The sequence below is a fragment of the Trachurus japonicus genome, chromosome 21, assembly GCF_045865225.1.
Source record: "Trachurus japonicus isolate A0001 chromosome 21, Traja_1.0".
In the NCBI taxonomy this organism is placed as follows: Eukaryota; Metazoa; Chordata; class Actinopteri; order Carangiformes; family Carangidae; genus Trachurus; species Trachurus japonicus.
Genome location: NC_140927.1, coordinates 23,200,558 through 23,218,137, shown reverse-complemented (window position 1 = coordinate 23,218,137; position 17,580 = coordinate 23,200,558). Strand labels below are relative to the sequence as shown.

Genomic DNA, 17,580 nt, shown 5'->3' with positions numbered 1-17,580 from the left:
TGTCTGCCTCTGAATAAGCCCGGGCCCTGTGGAGTCTGGATCTAGGTCAAGCAGTGTTAATATTCCACATACAGGCCTGTTATCTTACTTTGCACTTTTCAGTCACACTCTCCATCCAAAACCCAAGCTCAAGTGTGTGCGGGGCCCCCGGGTTAATCATTACCCTGTAGACAGTGTATTCACCGGCACACGTGCACGGATTCAGCAAACAGAAACTATGCCACTTATAAAACAAAGCATGTTAAATACACAACGAGCTGTTTTCCCCAAGTGCTCACTGTAACCTAATTTTCAGTGTTGAGAATGTGTGGACACCGCCAGACATCTTTTTTTTTTTTTTTTTTTTTTAAGGGTCCCCGCTGTGCAAGTGGATGACTTTGATGTTTCTTTGTGTAAAATCACAAATATCACCTTGAAAGAAGCAGAATCCAGGTCCACGAACAGATCGGCACATCCTGTTATGTGTTGCAGACACATCTCACCTCACCTGTAATGCAGAAAAGGCACCATAGACAAAAAAGGAGGAAGAGATGCAGACCTGGATTACAAATTAAGAGCATAAAAAAACAATAAGAAAAAAAAGAAGGGGGTTCTCAATCCTTGTTAAAATCTTGACATATTCACAGTGATGCAACTTAACTTAACAGCTACTGTATGTGTGAATCACAACACTTGCAGTCATGGAGGATCCAGCGGCTAAACAGCAAGTTTATTTTGGTTAGGATCAGAAACACAGATCATGTCCTGAGGGCGAGATGAGGAGATGATATCAAAATCCCCTGACTGAAATATGGCAATGTGGTGGTGGTGGGGAGGGAGGGAGGGAGGGAGGGTGGGAGAGAGAGGGAGGGGAATGGGTGATGATGAGTGGGAGAAAAATGGGTGTGTTACAATGTTCAGTGGGTAAGATCGGAGGAGGAGCAGTTACTCTCAACAGCAGAGAGCAGCACTGACCATTCCCATGGCAAACTCCAACAAAACAGGAAGGCCACATAAATGACTGCAGCCACATCTCCCATTTCTAAATTCTCCAGTCGCTCAAAGAATCTTTTCTATTCAATAAAACCTAGTTTTAGTTGAAATGAAAAACAAAAGGCACAATGATTTTCAACTCATTCTTGTCTTTAATATGCACAAGAGTTGAAAGCATCAATGAGCCACCTTAAAGAGAAGAATTCAATCTAAAATTTATAAAAAGATATAAACAATCAGAGGCCAAAACGCTGTCTGTTGCTTTTCTCCTATTATTTTATTTAAAACAACTTTTCATTAGCAAGTAAAAATCTTGCAACAAACATAAGCTTGTATCCAATTCGGATACAAGGCAACGAAATTGTAAATCTTTAAAGTGGCTCGGTCTAGTCTGCTAGTTCATGACTGTACACCCTCTCTATAGTTTTGTTCAGTAATAAACAGCTAGTCCCAAAAACAAGCCTGGGCTGCTCATAACAACCCCACCCAATATTTAAAACCCCAGTGTGACCCCCACCCTCCCCTCCCCTGCTATGACCCCCTCTCAGTAGTTAGCAGCCATCCAGAGGATCACGAAGTCTTCGAGACCAGGGCCGGGGGGTCGAGCTCAACGGTTTTTGAAGACGCCTCGAACCCGAAACCCGCGCACCAACTGGGACAATGGGACGGTACATTTTAAACAGCCCGTCACCACTACGAAGAGAAGAAAAACACAGCCTGTTCCAATGTATCAGCATGTCATCACAATACATATGCAAGTCAAAAATAAAAACAATGAAACAAAGAAATATTGCTTCAAAAAGAAAAGGAAAAGAAAAAAAGAAAAAAAAGAAAAGAAAACCCTCCCCAGCCATCTTTGACAGTAAAGTTATCGTCCATCCAATGACTGTCAGCTGCAGCAGCTTTGTACAGGCTTTATGTAAATATATTCATATATTCATTAGACGGCAAGGAGAGATTACACATCACATTTTTTGTACAATTATTCAAATTGAGTGATGACATGTGACCTCTTCATTGAAAGTAGTTAAGTATAATAAAGGTCAGGACCTGTACTCCTTATACAAGTTTAGTCTTCAGCGAGTATAGGTCCCTTTCTGTAGGCAGACATCAATATGCCTCTCAGACGTGTGCATAAGACTGAAGAGAAGGAAAATAAAAACAAAAAAGACAGGCATATGGAAGCTCCACAGACTCAACCAGAGGAAGCTGAAACATGAAACTAAAATATTTTGATTCAAGATTTTAAAAGAATTAAAAAATAAGCTTAAGGTCAGATACGAAATTTAGGTTGATTTTAGCTTGATTTTTTTCCTCTTTTTTCTTCTTTTTTTCGTTACACCCCCCCGCTTCTGAGTTTCACATTACAGGGGAGTCCCGAGCAAACAGTTCACTGGATCACAGGACGTGACCAAGCTCATGCTGCAGAAATGGATGTCCTGTGTGGATGGGGGGTGGGGGTGGGGCGGTGGGGGGATAAACGCTACAGCTGACATGTTCCTTTTCTCTTAAGTCTCTGCGCCTTCACCTAAAGGTGATTCCTCCCGTGACGGGTATTCACATCCGTAAAAAAAAAAAAACAACAACAAAAAATGTTGTCGCGCTGCTGAACTAGAAGCAGGCAATTAGTAGGTCTTACAGTTGTATGTATTGGAAAAAAAAAAGTATTATGGCATTTTCTTCACATTTTTGATGATTTTCTTAAACAAACATTAAGTTTGATAATTCAACAGAGGTCACATTAAAAAAAGTGACGTCATTGAGTCAGAAGTCCCGTCAGTCAGTTTGCCACGGAGTCCTCTTTTTGCCTTGGAGCCCTTTCACCCCTCCACCTGCCCCAGGACTCTCCTGGGAGGGCGGCGGGGGTCCGTGGTTAATCATGGCTTAGCTCTGGGATTAACTCTTTAAAATGGGTGAAAGGGAGTTATTTGGGTGCCCCGGCCATCAGGTATCAGTGTGACTAAAGTGTGTTGTTGTTGTCGATGTGTGTACTTGAATGTCAGTGTGCGTGCATGAAGGTGAAGTAACACCAGAGGACAATCCAGGGGAGGGAAAGCACAAAAATAAACCACAAACAAACAGCAGTATTTCTTCCCCATAAGTGATATGATGGCTTCTAACAGAAGTATGCACACAAATTCTAGGTGTCAAAAAGTGTGTATATCATGTGTGTGTGTGTGTGTGTACATGTCTGGAAATGTGCTTGTGTTTTTGTCTTTGTGAGGACTTGACTTTTGGCAATTAGATCTTGCCACGAAGGCCTTTTCTTCCTTCTTGCTTTTATATTTGTGTGATATTTAGAAGCACTGGCGGAGAATACTGACAATCCTCCTGAAGCAGGTTGCCAGATGGTGACGGTGCCTGTTGAAGTGACCAGGACTCCTATGAAAAGGTTTTCGGTGAAGGATGACCATTTTAAAAAGAAAAAAACACCCCCGCAGTGCAAGAGGTGGGTAAATCCTTCAGTGGTGAGTTTCCATGTTGAAGTGATGCTAAGTAAATCCTTCGGTACCAGGTTGCCAGGTTGGAGGAGAGATGGATGAATGTCTGGGGTGATTACAGAGTACCCGTGCAGCTGGTTGAACCAAACATCCTGGCTTTTTTTTTTTTAGAAATTAAACTCCTTTGTTTGCATGTTGGAAGCTGGATCAAAGTTGAAGGTTCCTCCTTGAGTGGTTTCAGGGATCAAGCCAGTTTCCTCATCAATCTGAAAGGAAAAAAACAAAACACATTTAAGATTTCAGTCCAGTAATTCAACGATGAATAAAATTAAATCTTGAGGTGCAAATCACTGGAGGTAAACTCACATCATCTCCTGAAAAGTACTGATCAATAATCTCAAAGGCTAGTTTGTAGATATCCTCATTCTCGTGCTGCTGCAGATTTTCTATCTTCTCCAAACCTGTAAAAACAAACACACACAAATTGATGAAAAACATAACTTTCCCTTGGTTTTCTAATCATTAAGAAAAATATTTACTTATTTACCAAACAATAAATAGAACATGACAGTCCCCAGAAAAAATATCCCCAATATACTTCAACAATTTCACCCAAAAACAAACAAAAAACAAAAGCTTCAAAATATCCCAAAATTTAGACAAACGCAGACACCGACCTCCACACTCCTCAATGATCTCAGCGATGGCGCTCGCTTCATCTCCTGCCATGATGAGGATGTTCTTGAGGCCGTCGAGGACGACCTGCACCACCTGGGAGTCCTTCACCGACAGCAAGTTACAGAACGGAGGGATGACGTGCTGATCAACCAGGAACTCCACCTACACAAACCCACACATACACACCACATCCATACTTGATTACAACACAGGCACATGGTTACCAGCGTTGAACACATCCGTCCTCACAAGTAAGTCACTTACAATGACCTTCATAAAATGCTGGGCTTAACATTTTCTATTGAAACGGTGGAATATCAAATGGCTGACTCACATATTAAATGAGATTTCTGCAAATATTTACATTGAGTAGAAAAAAAAAATGGCAGCAATTATAAGCAGCACGTTTCTACATCACTGGTCCCAAAGCCGAGCTCACCTGGTCTTTCCTCCCACTGATGGTGAGGTTGCTGATGGCCCATGCTGCCTCCTTCTGAGTGCCAAAGTCACCCTGTAGAGAGACAGGCTGTCACTAAGATGTACACAGAGTGGGTTGTTTCAACAACGACACCATGCCAAAACTCACAGAAAAATCTAGGCTGCGTTTGTATCGAGTCTCTTTTTTTTAAAAATTTTTGCACAAGACGTGTCATTCTCCGGTTGCAAAATGTGGAGTGTTACTGCAACCGTTTACATATAATCAGCTGTGCATTTAATCACTATGCATCGAGCACCATCTGTTGAGAGAAACAAAATGTGTAGGAAGAGCATGGAGCGAGAAGATTAAATCGTTTCGTCTCCTCTCTTCCGCTGTGAACAAACCTTAGCCAGTTGGTGAATGATCATAGGAATCAGCCCAGCATCGATCACAGCTTGGACCTGCTGCTGGTTCCCAGCTGTAATGTTGGACAGGAACCAGACTGCTTCCTGCAAACAAACCCATCACAAATTCAAAAACCAGCACTAAAGCTTTCACACACAATTATTCATTCAGTAACAATTAGACATTTCATTTACAGTTTGGCGCCAAAACAATGATGCTGGCTCTTACCCCTTCGCCTTTGAAAATTATTTGACTTCAGCACATTATTTACAACCAATCCTCTCCAGTGTCAACAAGACGATGAACATACTTTTCTCATTTGTACTAGTTAGCAATTAAAATTCACACTGCTCTTTGAAAAAGGGAGGAAAAGTAAACCCACCAACTCTACTTATCGCAATATATATAATAAAAAATACCTTGTTGATCTTTTCTTTAGGGTGTGTGAGCAGGTTGGGGAAATGTGAGAGGACATCACAGTTGAGCACAACCTGCGTCTGCTCGTCTGTCCCTGTTACAATATTTCCCACTGCCCTCAGAGCTGCCGTCTGTGGAGAAGAATGAAAAATCCTTTAATACATTTTTACACTGGAAAAGTAATTAATTCATGAAGGATGAAAATGAAAATGTTCGTCTCACTGCAGATGGGAAAAACTCAAAAACAGGCTTGATTAAACAAAGCCTCACCTGAACTTTGACCTCCTGATGGCTGAGGAGAGGCACAAGAAATGGAACGACTCCAGAATCGATGACCATCTGGATCTGTTCGTTGCCTCCGTCCGTCAGATAGGACAGAGCCCACACTGTGTCTACTAAGATCTAAACAAAACACACACACGCACACACACCAAAAAAGGTAAATATGCAACACAAAGAAAAGAAAACTGCAAGAATTGGTGAACAGTAAACGATCAGAATAATCACTCTTCATTCTGATACTTACATTTATATCGGTGTGATATATTAGCACACAGAGGGCGGGCAAAATCTGTGGGGAAATGGAAAAGTAGGTTGTGAGTGGGTTGGGATGTAGTTAGAGGAATAGATAGATCAGATAAAGGCAAAAACGGGGCACAATGGAAAGACAAAAGAAAGGGAAAAAAACCCAAATTAATGGCTGCTGAAACCAGACTTAAAAATGGTACCAGAAGAGCTTCGTAGTTACAAACTCCCCTGGGTGTTGGTGCCGATTTGGCTACCGAAACGCTCTCAGTGACTCAGCCTGCAGTGGCAGTCAACTGCAAAGCAACATCCATCTGTCTGGCACATGAAAGCCTGCACGCACGCACCCACCCACCTCCTGCACAGTCTCCATCGGCGGTGGTGGATCCTTGTTGCGGCAGAGGTTAACAATGACCCAGGTAACATTGCGGAGGAAGGTAATGGGGATTGATGGGTTGATGAATGAAAGCAGGGGCTTCACCACGCCCAGGGATATGACGTAATCCCTGCACTGTGGACCATCACCTGAGCAAGCAAAGGGCCAGAGGTCAACACAAACTCTGAAGAGATACTTCCACATTGTTTTGTGTTTATATATAAAAACCCACACTTCTATAGAACGAATCGCCTTATTGTTTACAGCTACTTCTGGGTAGAAAACCAGCAAGTAATTTCAATGAGAAAAATAGTAACGATGTTTGTCCAATCATTGGTTTTATAGACTTTACAAACATCAGATTAGTCTAAACGAGGATATAGTGATGTGAGTGATGTGATATATATATATATATATATATATATATATATATATATATATATATATATATATATATATATAGTAAACAACAGGAATGAGTTGTAAACAAGGCGATTCGTTCTATTTGAGTGTACTTACCTATAATGTTTCCTAAAGCCCATACAGCTTGTTCACAAACGTTTTGGTGGGGAGACTGTAGCAGTCGCAGGAAAAGGGGCACTGCATCTGGACACACAAACATCAATATGTCAGAACATTTGCCCCAGGTGACACACTGTGCAACTCCAGTGAAGAGCTCTGTTGCCTCAAATATAGTAAACATAAATCGATAACACTGTCACCACTCCTGTCCAGTTAACCTTATAACATGTAATGAATCAGTATATTTATGCACAGATACATACACACAAAAATTCTTGGGAGTTTGATCAATTGAAGCTGAACAAATGGCTTTTAATTGCAAAACTCTGATAAGGATTTGTCTTTAATAATATATAAAAAAATATATATATGACAAACTATATTTTATAAATATTTACTTATAATCATATAGATGCAGGGAGACAAATCCCATTTCTTCTCATATGAATACTGATCATGGTTTATACTTTTCAGTCTTGCTGTTTTTATTAGATAAAGCACCACTCTTGTTTTGAAACAAAGCCATCATCCCCCAAAAAACGACTACGCTTCACTGAGTGAAAAAACAAATAAATGCTTTTGCTTGGCAGATTGCAGACAGTACACAAACACAGACTGAAGGGGTAATATCAGGGAAGATAAAAATGTGGGGTCGTCGACTTACTGGATTTAACCACAGCCTGAGTCTGTGCTGAAGTCCCAGACGCAATGTTGGTCAGAGCCCAAGCTGCCTCAAACTGAAGAGAGGGGCTGGAGGACGGAGACGACAAAACAAGGTAAAGATCTATATGAAGTGTCACAGCAGATTGGGATATAGTGAATTTCAAGCCGCTGTTACATCTATTTCCAAGGCTGATTCATCCCCCACGCACCAAACACTTTGGGCTTCCGAGGACTTTTAGAGCAATGTACCCAAAACCCACTTCAATCAAAATCTTGTTACTTGTGAGAGGAAAGTGTGAGTTTTTTTTCTTCTTCTTATGCTCGGTTTCTTTAAAGAAAGATTAATACTCAGTTTAACACTCTGGGAAGTCCTGGTAGAAACCGTCTGTGTGTGATGGATAATGTATCTGACACTGGATCAGTTGCCTTGACATCGTGCTGTTTACCAAACTGAGGCTGTGCTAAAAAAGACGACCGTCACGAATCAATTAAAAGAAATGATGTTTCACTAGCTACACGGCACCACTCACACGGTGGCAGGTGATGGCGACAGCAGCCAAATGTTTGTAAATCATGGAAAGAGGTGGGAAAAAACCTGTCTACCCTAATTATATATAGGATATGATTATACGACCATGACCTGGTGTTCCTATTGGTTTTTTTTAAGTTTAAGGGGTGGGATGTAACCCAGTAAACAGTTTATGTTGCTGTTTGTGATGCAACCAGTCACTATGGTTGCTTGTGGGCAAAGTGATTTCATTTTCTAACCTATCATGCATTCACAGACTTAAATTGAAGACCTTGGAGAATATATTCCCCCTATTCTTCTTCACGTCAAGTAGTGCTGGTCTTAATTCTGCACCTCATTATGTCACGCTGGGCTGGCCTGTCTTTCCTCCATTAGATTTATGGCAGTAATTATTTTCTCTTGACGGATGAACATGGGTTGTGCTGCGTTGCTGCACTCTGTAACAACTACGAATTAACACAAGTGTCCAACATGAGCTTGTGTTCCTAGTTAACGTAATGCCTTATGTTTTGGATCATCATGGCAAAGTCTTTACAACTACTTCCTTAAAGGTTTTTTTTTTCCTCTCTTCTCTTTAACCCCAACTATTCACTCTCCCCCCTCAGTGAGCACAAGGTCCTGGGAATTGGGGAACTCCAAGAGACAGGAATGCTGTTATATTTGGCTTGGCCTGGACTGAGAGGACCAGCCAACTGCCCCGCATGCCTCCACACACTCACACGTGTGGACACAGTAGGATACACACACACACACACAAACACATGCACACAAAATCTCTACTGGGGCACAGATTTGGTGGGGCCGCATCAGTAATCCATCACACACTGCACAGCGGCCTGCGGTCGTATCAGCTAGAACACCCAGCACGAGACATAAATAAAACCAACGACAAACACAGACTGTTTTGGAAGCAAACTTACTTGTCGTCCCTTTCCAGGCATTTAACTAAAATGGGCAGGATCCCAGACTTTATCAAGTCGTCGATGGGAGGGTTTCTGTCACTCGAGAGCAGTTTTCTGATTTAAAAAAAAAAAAAACAACAGGTTAAAAAAAAAAAAAGTCTCACAAACTTCATATAAAAACAGCTGTTTCGTGTCTGTGTGTATTCTGTCAGTAACTCACCTGGCTGCTTGTACAGCACTGAGCTGTATCACTGCATTATCGCTTGTAGCATTCTACAGTGACAAAGAGTGAAGATGAGAATAAATATCCAACAGTAAAGACACTGCTGCTCTTTTTTCTTTTCTTTTTTTTTAAAGGCCATGCAAAGAACTGTGCCAAAGTTTTAGGAGTTTGTCTCTAGACGGATGTTTAGATTCTTATCCATCGACACCATGAGGCATCTGATGATAAACTAAAAACACACAGCAAGAGTCATAAAAAAAAAATCTATCTTCAGCAAGAAGAACAATCAGTTCTGCAGCAGATGGTCTGTCCTCCACAGAGCCCTTATCTTAACATCATGGAGTCAGTCGTCTGGGATTAAATGAAGAGGCAGAATACAGAGACAGACGAAGCAGAACTGTGGCAACTTTCTCCAAGACGCCTGGAAGAAGACTCGCTGCCCATGTTTTTGTATAGTTCATTGAAATACTGTGAACAAGTGCACAGAGGAGAACTGGTGCTGTGTTAGAGGCAAAGGGCTGGTCCCACCAAATACTGATTTGCTTTACCCTCTCTCTGTCCATTTCACTTTGTATGAAATAACAAAAAACATTCATGGTATTATATTCTGAAAGCTCCTTACTTCACTTTTAGTACCTAAAACTTTTGCATAGTTCTGTACAAGGGGCCGTTTGTATGATGATGGGTCTTACCTGTAAGATGGCATCAAGTGTAACATTTTGCTGCACAAAAAGAAATGAAGAGGAATATCAGTGATAATTTTAATAATTGAAAAGTGAACTGCCAACCTCAGCAAAACCATTCATTTCCTTTATGCCATAACGTACTTTTTATTGTATTCCTAGAAATGTTCTCCTGATTTCTCTGAACAATCCATCAAACTGATTTATACACCATGTTTTAATAGGAAGAGAAATGTCAACTGAGAATGTGAATTATCCTGAGAAACCCTGACGTTATAACTGCTGCTGCTGCGTGTCACCTTGAATGTACTGGGGAGCAGAAGCAGACGTTTCAGCAGAAAATACTACAAAACCAAAATGTGCACAGACTGACAAGTAGACTCACCCACTACACCAGTCATTTACATCTAGTACTGAATTAACCTTGAACAAGAATGAGCAGAATGAGCTTAAATTCCCATCTATGGAGAAAATGTTTTAGGTGAATAGGCCCTTTAAAATAATAAACTGTAGTATGTTAAATTTATATTGAACTTGCACTCTAAATATTTCTATATTATATGGGAAGAAATCCAAGTAACTTTCCTCAGAGACACATTTTATTGCTCACTTAATGTACAATTTCTAGTGTGTGCCGCACACAGTGCACATTAAGTACGCTGCCCACTTGATTTTAACACTTCTGACCTGTTATCCGACAGTCCAGCCTCACTACATCTCTCTCTCTCTCGCTCAAGCACATACCCCAGACACCCACACTTACTCCTTTGAAGTCTGAGTCGACATCAGAGTCCTCCAGACTCTCCTCCTGCGGGACATTTCTCTTCTTCAGTAGATGTTCGTCTCGTTTGTTCTGACAAGACGAAGAAGAAAAAAAAAGACAGAAAAGCAATGAGGGGAGATGAAAGTAATTCATCAATACATTCATGATTTCTTTGAGTAACAGGTCTACCTAAAAAAAAAAGAAAAATTTCTCTCTTCTAAAACTTCAACTTTCTGGAGTGCAATCCCACTCTAAGAGGGTAAGTCTGAGAAAAAAAAGAAGAAAAAAAAATCGGCCTGCAGGTTAATCCACTAAGCAAACACACATTCATCTTTGAAGGATACTGAACCTTAGCAATGCACAAACCCCCCAGTGAGCACACACACACACACACATTCGGGATGGGAATACAGAGACTGACGTGTGCACTGACATCGGCAGGAGGACCCGACCCACACCTCCCATCAATTTTTACCGGGTGTGTGAGTCAGTGGTAGGAGGAGATTCCCTTGCCCTACATTCCTGCGCATCACACTGATGTGCGTCACTGATGACTAATCAGCGAGTGCAGCGCTGCTTCTTGCTGCTCTGATCCAGCTTAATGGAATGTGCTAGACTTGCGACCACCACCACCACCGCCGCCGCCGCCGCGCTCCACAACACTGACGCGCTACATTTTAATACTCCTGGCCTCTCATACTGTGCTGCTGCTCTACACGTTTCTTCACCTTTGCTTTTTTTTTTTTTTTTTTAAAGAATCATGATTCAGCATATACAGAGTCATTGTTTTCGAGTATGAAACGCAGGTACTGATTCTGTTTTTTTTCATTTTGCCAACTCTACACCATGCTGAGCTGTGAAAACTTAACTGTACAGAGCAATCACTTGGCAATGGTGCATTTTCAATCTCTATCATTTTGGCTGACGCGCTGTTCCCAGAGCCAGAGGGCACCTTCGTCTCCCATTACCTACATACGCCTTTCCTATTCCAGGATATAACGAAGGAACAACTGTCTGACATCATGTGGAAATATGTTATCAATAAAGCAATAATAACTTAATCTGTTGTAGATATTCATGTCTTTTTTTTTTTTTTAGACTCTGTAGAAGATAGAAACCCTGTGGATGAACCAGTGTCTTCGTTAGCAATACAATAATTCAAAGAATTCAAAGAAAGAAAGAAAAGAAAGCGACACTTGAGACTGGCATTTCTGTTGTGAGATAATCATATTTGAACAGACACCAAGAACTATAAACCCAGCTAAGATGTGACCAATCCATTCAGCTGTTACAAACCCAAATCAAACCTCCAACTGAGAAAACAAAAAAACAACTTCAGACCCATCAGCGAGTTTAAAAGCTGCATGACAGAAACATAAAAACAGCACAACAAAAAAAATAACAAGGCACTTTCATTACACTGTCATCAAACCTTTAAGACCCATAATTTCGGTTGTAAACAAGACGGCGTGATTTATTCCAGTAATCTCAGTACTTGAATGTTACAATACACAATAGAAGGTGTCGAGTCTGATCTTAGCTTCTCGAAGGTCTGCTGCTCTCAGTTTAACAATTTCACTGCCCTCTACTGTATTCACCATTTTTATGCATTGGTTTCCTGGTGAGTTTTTGCTCACAGTTCAGCCCAGAAAATGTATTAGTGTCGGATAGAAATGTCCCACCACGCAATGTCACAGCTTCCATGAACGCCGTCTCCTGGTGAGTGTCAACGCTACGACGCTGTGTGAAGTGTGAAGTGTAAAATCGGAGTCTAGCCCGAGCTTCTTCTGACTCTGAACAGAGTTTGCATACACAAATCATCATTACACTCGGCAAATTACAGTGATGTAACGAGGCGAGGACGCACGCTGCCCTGTCTCGAACGTTCCCTGTTATCAGAACGGTGTTTTATGCTTTAACAGGTTACGCCTCAGCCACTGCAAATGACTTGACAGGTGAGAGAACAACCTACAACTGATGAAACACGTTTCCATCAGAGTACCATGAAGAGAAAACAACATCAACTCGACCCTTTAGAGTTTTCATGACAGGACGAAAACCCTCTTGTGGGCCTCCCATGTGGACAAAACCAGGTCACAGCTGGTTGTGGGGCTCCGATTGGCTTTTTACTTTAGTAATTTACAAAGTGTGTGATAGATAGTGGACGATGCTACATAATGAAACCATACCAGAGTAATGTAGAGTGTAAAGTAAAATGTGATTCCAAGTGTACCACATCATCTGTGAAAACACGGTGGTGGTGGCATTTATAGCTGACAGCAGAACCAGCTCTCTAATGAAGTCACGGCTGAGGGCTTCAGCATGAATGCATACTGCTCAGATCACAGAGAATGCATCGAATCTCTTTGGACAATGACACCATAATGCCGCAGCATGATCCTAAACATGCATCCCAGGCAACCTACTGAACCGACGCAACGTTCAACGGAGAATAGAGGTCATAACTATGGTGAACAACAAGCCCCTGAAACAAGCAGCTAAGTCAGGACTTCTTCATCCTTTGATGTATAAAAGGTCATAGACTGTAAGTGCAAACAAAACTCAAAACTGAACATGATTGAAATACCTACACGATTCAGCTAGATGTTAAAGAAAAATGTCAGTCATTGTTTCATTCATTAAACCATCACTGTAAGAACAATGGGAGAGCAGCAGATCAACCACAAACAATAGCATGGCAATATAAAAAAACAGCAACAACTTCTGTCTGGAAAACTCACATGTAAGGATACAAAACATTAGATTTGTCTTGTTCTCCAACAAATTTAAGCTAAACTTCCATTCACATTCATATAGCCGACAAAACTATAAATCTAATTTGCCATCACTTATTACTTTTAACTTTTTTATTTCACCAAAGCACAAAATTAAACTTGACTGTTGTTGTTGCTGCCTCTGCATGTTAATGTCTGTTCCATTAATGCTCAACCAAAGATGCTTTCCCCGGGATAGAAACATCCTTCAGTATCACTTGAAATGATAAGCGAGTCAAATGTGGCTATGACACGTTCTGCTGTCAAATGAGACCCAACAGAGTCTGTTCAAAAAAACAAAAAAAACATCACAGCATTTATAAGCAGGCCGTTCATAGTTGGTGATGATGACAGACAACGGTTACCTCAGGATTTCCCATTTCAACCCAATCAAAGACGGCTAGCCGACAAAAAAATGCCATCATTTCCACCAATACATTTGATCAACAGGAATCCATAAACAGAAATATTGTTTGAAAACTGGGATAATGAAGCCGATTTCCCAGCAGTCTCTCCAGGAAGTCATGCATAGCGCTGCAATTCAGACCGGCCGCACAAACCGTTGTGCAACGAATGAAAAAGGAGAACAAATGAGAGAAGTTCAACTCCCGGCTCCTTTCTCACCTCGCAGCTTGACCAATCATGGCATGATGTTGGTGTGAATGTTGGACTGTTGGTATTTGGGGCTGCAATTAATAACTATGGGAGGAGTGTTATTATTCCTCTAGACAATACTGACAAAACAGGTCAGGGATTTAAAGTTGCGACGGATCTTATAAAATCAGTTGCAAAGACAGGTGGTTAAAAACCGTGTTCACTAGAGACCTGAGCAAAGCTTCTGATATCAATGATGTATAAAATCCCTTCCTTTAATGAACTCGTACTTCTAGATGCGATGAACTTAAACGCTCAACGCTGCAGCTTTTGGACAAACTTTTTTGCATACAGACCATATAGTTGCCTCCCAATGTTTTTTAAACATTGAAAAGGCTCAGTCTGCATTTTCACTATTCTCAGTAGCTTAAACTGTAGTTGTCTGAAATCAGTGGCAGCCAGGTTTATAGTACTCTAACTGAGGCTTTGTGTGTGTGTTTGTTTAGACAGATGGTGCATCTTTTCTCACCTTTCTCAACTCGACCGTCACCTCATTTCGATGTCTTCTCATAGTCTGCAACAAAGAAACAAAAAGGAAAAACAGTAAATAAAAAAACTGCTGTGTTGACTCTTGAGAAATTCAACCACATAGAGCTGTAGATAGAAGTTTAGCGGTTTAAATGGGCGACAAATTCTTATCACAATCTTACAATTTATCTCGTTATAACCACTTGAAATTGCATAACTTATAAAGCATCGCTCAAGTACGTGACTTTTTTCATTATAGGCACATATCTGTAACTGAATCACAGCAGCAGAACCCATCACCAACACATTATGTAGAACACCTAGAGGTCTATAAAAGAACTCAAAAACAGCACAAGTGGGCAAAGACACTTGAACTAATTGCTGTATTTGAGTGTCTGCCGGGTTTCTAGTTCATCCTGAACAGTTTGAGATGGTCTAACGTCTTGTGACTGTTTGAAGAGGTTCATGTTGCCTTCCTAAATAGCCTCTTACGCAATCTGGGGCAGTCATAACTCAGGGGCTGCAAAGTTGATCGGTGTCTCCCACCCGATGCAAAATAACAACAATGCCACTATACTGATCCAAACAAAGATTATCTCTCTAAACACAGCATGAGATTAGAATATAATAGGCCCATTTGACTGTCAAGAGAAACTAAAGCAACCCTACAAACTCATATTGGCTTAATTTGACTAAGTCTGTTGGTTGATGCACCCATACATGGGCCTGAATACGAAGTTACAGCATATAAACTTAAAATTACAAAATCACAGGGGACCACAAAGACACCACAGGAGACACTCTAACAGAAAATTCAATATTTGCAATTTTGCAAGGCAACAAAGATGTGATATTGTTGGATAAATCATTTACCTGATCCACAACATAATTGCATTTTTATTATATACAGTGAAACAAAGGTGGCTCTTGGTGTGATCTGGAGCATGTGAGACTTCACTGCTTTGCAATTCAAAACTGTTCCTAACAATGACAGAAATGAAGAGCAATCTGTTATAGCTGACCTAAATAAATAAAAAACGCAAACTGGCATTTTTTTTTTTTACCCTGCTTCAGTCTGACTCATCCCTTTAGGAAAACTCAAATTCATACAGAGCCTCCTAAGAGGACCCATGTCAGACATCTAGGCCTGAAATAGAAGCAGGAATGTACTTAGCAAAGTCTGCCTGTTATAGTAGCCATGTGCTTGTCACACTGACTAAGTTTCAAAACAACCGCCCATGGGTCATCAATCCGTGCTTTGAGGCAGTACATGGTGAAACTCCTATCAGCACCCTGATGGATTTCGAGGGGCCATTTTCAGACATACCTTTGTTTGAGGATTATCTCAGGATTACCAATAGATCAGAACAACCCAGCACAGGCATTTCTCGTTGTGCCGGCAGTCTATTAGGTTGACAGTTACATACCATTTAACTATATGTACATAAATATATATATTTAATGTGCCATTAAACAAGTCAAGACATATGTTAACTTATTATGACGTCTGTCTTTGGCCTAACACTTTTTGCCTTTATCATCTTGGCTTGTCTTAACACAGCCTCTGCCAATTTGATTTGCTCTTCATGTCAATGAGCATAACCAATAAATGCTGTCATAAATTATATTTAAAATTTAAAGCTTTTTAGCTGAATGATGCTGCAGTTCCCTGCGTTTTGGGCCAGCTTTACTGGTAGGACATACAATACATCAGTGGTGTTTGCCAAACTATGTGATTGGTCAGTAAGGAAACTACAATTATCCTTCATATGGTCGTTGTAATAGTAATCTGCGTTTGGGGAATACATCTTATCATAACCATTAAGGAATTCAACATTACTCACTATTTAATTTAACTCCTAGCCAAATGTAATTAAGTCTAACATTAAACCTCTCTCACTGGGGACTTCTAATAAACTAATCGTAATTTGGCGACAGTAAATTGGTTTTAATTCAATAATAATCCCTTTTTTGACATCAAAGTGAGCCGTACAACCCAGGTCACCGCATCATTAAACCGTTCAGCTAACAGTTTAGTGACTTTAGCTCAGGAGCTCAGTTTAGCTGCTGCCTCACCTGGCAGCTAACTTACATGCTAGCTGCTAACTGTAACAAGGAGGGGCAATGTTTGGTTAAGGTTGATGTGGACCAACCGGGTGGTGTTAAATAACCAACAATACGAGGTTTCACTAACACTGACAATCATTTAAAGCGTTCCCAGGGTAGCATTGGAGTTACTGTGAGGTCAGTTGGTTGTAAAACACAGTAAATGTCAAGATGATTAGGGAGCCGGGAACAGGCCCCAGCGACCGGCGTCCATCCAACTAAGCTAGTTAGCATTAGCATTAGCATTAGCTGTCAGTGACAGCTACAACACCGCCTTCCTTTAATTCTCCGGTTTCCTACGATTGAACTATGACGTTGTTGCTTACTCTTAACAAACATCAGATTGTGTCATTGTTATTTAACACTTTATCATCACAAAATGCTTAATTAGTTTGGTAAAGGTACCGATAACCAGACAGACAGGCCAATATGCACTTACTCCTAACGATAGCTTAGCATGCTAAGTAGCTACCTAGCTGGCAGGCAACTGCAGCCGGGGACCAAGGTTTTCCCCAACGAGGCCCAAAGACTGTCGCTTTTTAACGTTAAAAAACTAATTTCAATTCTTGTTATTTACACGCTTGATTTAAATGTCAGCTCACCTCGACATCCCGTCCCTTATTTTTAAAACTCTTGATGCGGTGGTTTTCCAAGCCGGCGTTTTCTGCCATGGCTGTAAAAAGGGGAGGTTTAGCTATTATTACTCCGGCTTTCTGGATCTCCTCAGTGAAAGACGAGGCACGGCAGCTCCTGTGCTGCTGCTGCTGCTGCTGCTGCTGCTGCTGGTGCTGGTGGATCCGGAGAAGGGGAGGAGGTGGAGGACGTAACAGATCGCAGAGTGAGGGGAGGAGTTAATGAATACCTCCTTCATGGGCTGTCCTGGTTTCCGCGGCTTCTTCGACGCAGTAATAATAAATTCACCCACATTATATTGGCCCCCACTAGACGCCTTCAAACGTGATAGCCGTGCAGTCCGGTCTATATTGTTTATGGATAATAACACTGATGGTAATAATAACCACAATCATGACACACAACTTAAGAAAAAACAAAAACAACAA

At 41.0% G+C, this 17,580-nt stretch overlaps 1 protein-coding gene across 2 annotated transcripts; it reads right to left on the bottom strand.

Annotated features, from left to right (window-relative positions):
• Positions 1–1,104: 1,104 nt before the first annotated feature.
• On the bottom strand, positions 1,105–17,254 carry kpna3 (karyopherin alpha 3 (importin alpha 4)). 2 transcript variants are annotated; one of them, XM_085765145.1, is made up of 17 exons: positions 17,122–17,254; positions 14,415–14,459; positions 10,518–10,607; positions 9,764–9,793; positions 9,069–9,121; positions 8,867–8,962; positions 7,419–7,504; positions 6,752–6,838; positions 6,212–6,381; positions 5,858–5,902; positions 5,602–5,733; positions 5,334–5,462; positions 4,914–5,018; positions 4,531–4,602; positions 4,091–4,253; positions 3,780–3,874; positions 1,105–3,679 (listed from the first exon to the last, which is right to left on the bottom strand). In XM_085765145.1, the coding sequence occupies exons 1-17, from the start codon at positions 17,188–17,190 to the stop codon at positions 3,581–3,583; spliced, it is 1,566 nt and encodes a 521-aa protein (XP_085621271.1). In that variant the 5' UTR covers positions 17,191–17,254; the 3' UTR covers positions 1,105–3,580. The 2 variants fall into 2 exon arrangements, 1 of the variants encoding a protein (XP_085621271.1); XR_015034603.1 differs by having other exon boundaries at positions 2,413–3,679; positions 4,091–4,287.
• Positions 17,255–17,580: the final 326 nt, after the last annotated feature.

Excerpts from the sequence above, each read along its gene's own strand:
- kpna3 (XM_085765145.1), bottom strand. The coding sequence starts at position 17,190 with ATGGCAGAAAACGCCGGCTTGGAAAACCACCGCATCAAGAGTTTTAAA. Across the intron at positions 5,019-5,333 it reads CTAAAGAAAAGATCAACAAG|GAAGCAGTCTGGTTCCTGTC; the intron begins GTATTTTTTATT and ends GTTTGTTTGCAG. Across the intron at positions 4,254-4,530 it reads TCAGTGGGAGGAAAGACCAG|GTGGAGTTCCTGGTTGATCA; the intron begins GTGAGCTCGGCT and ends GGGTTTGTGTAG.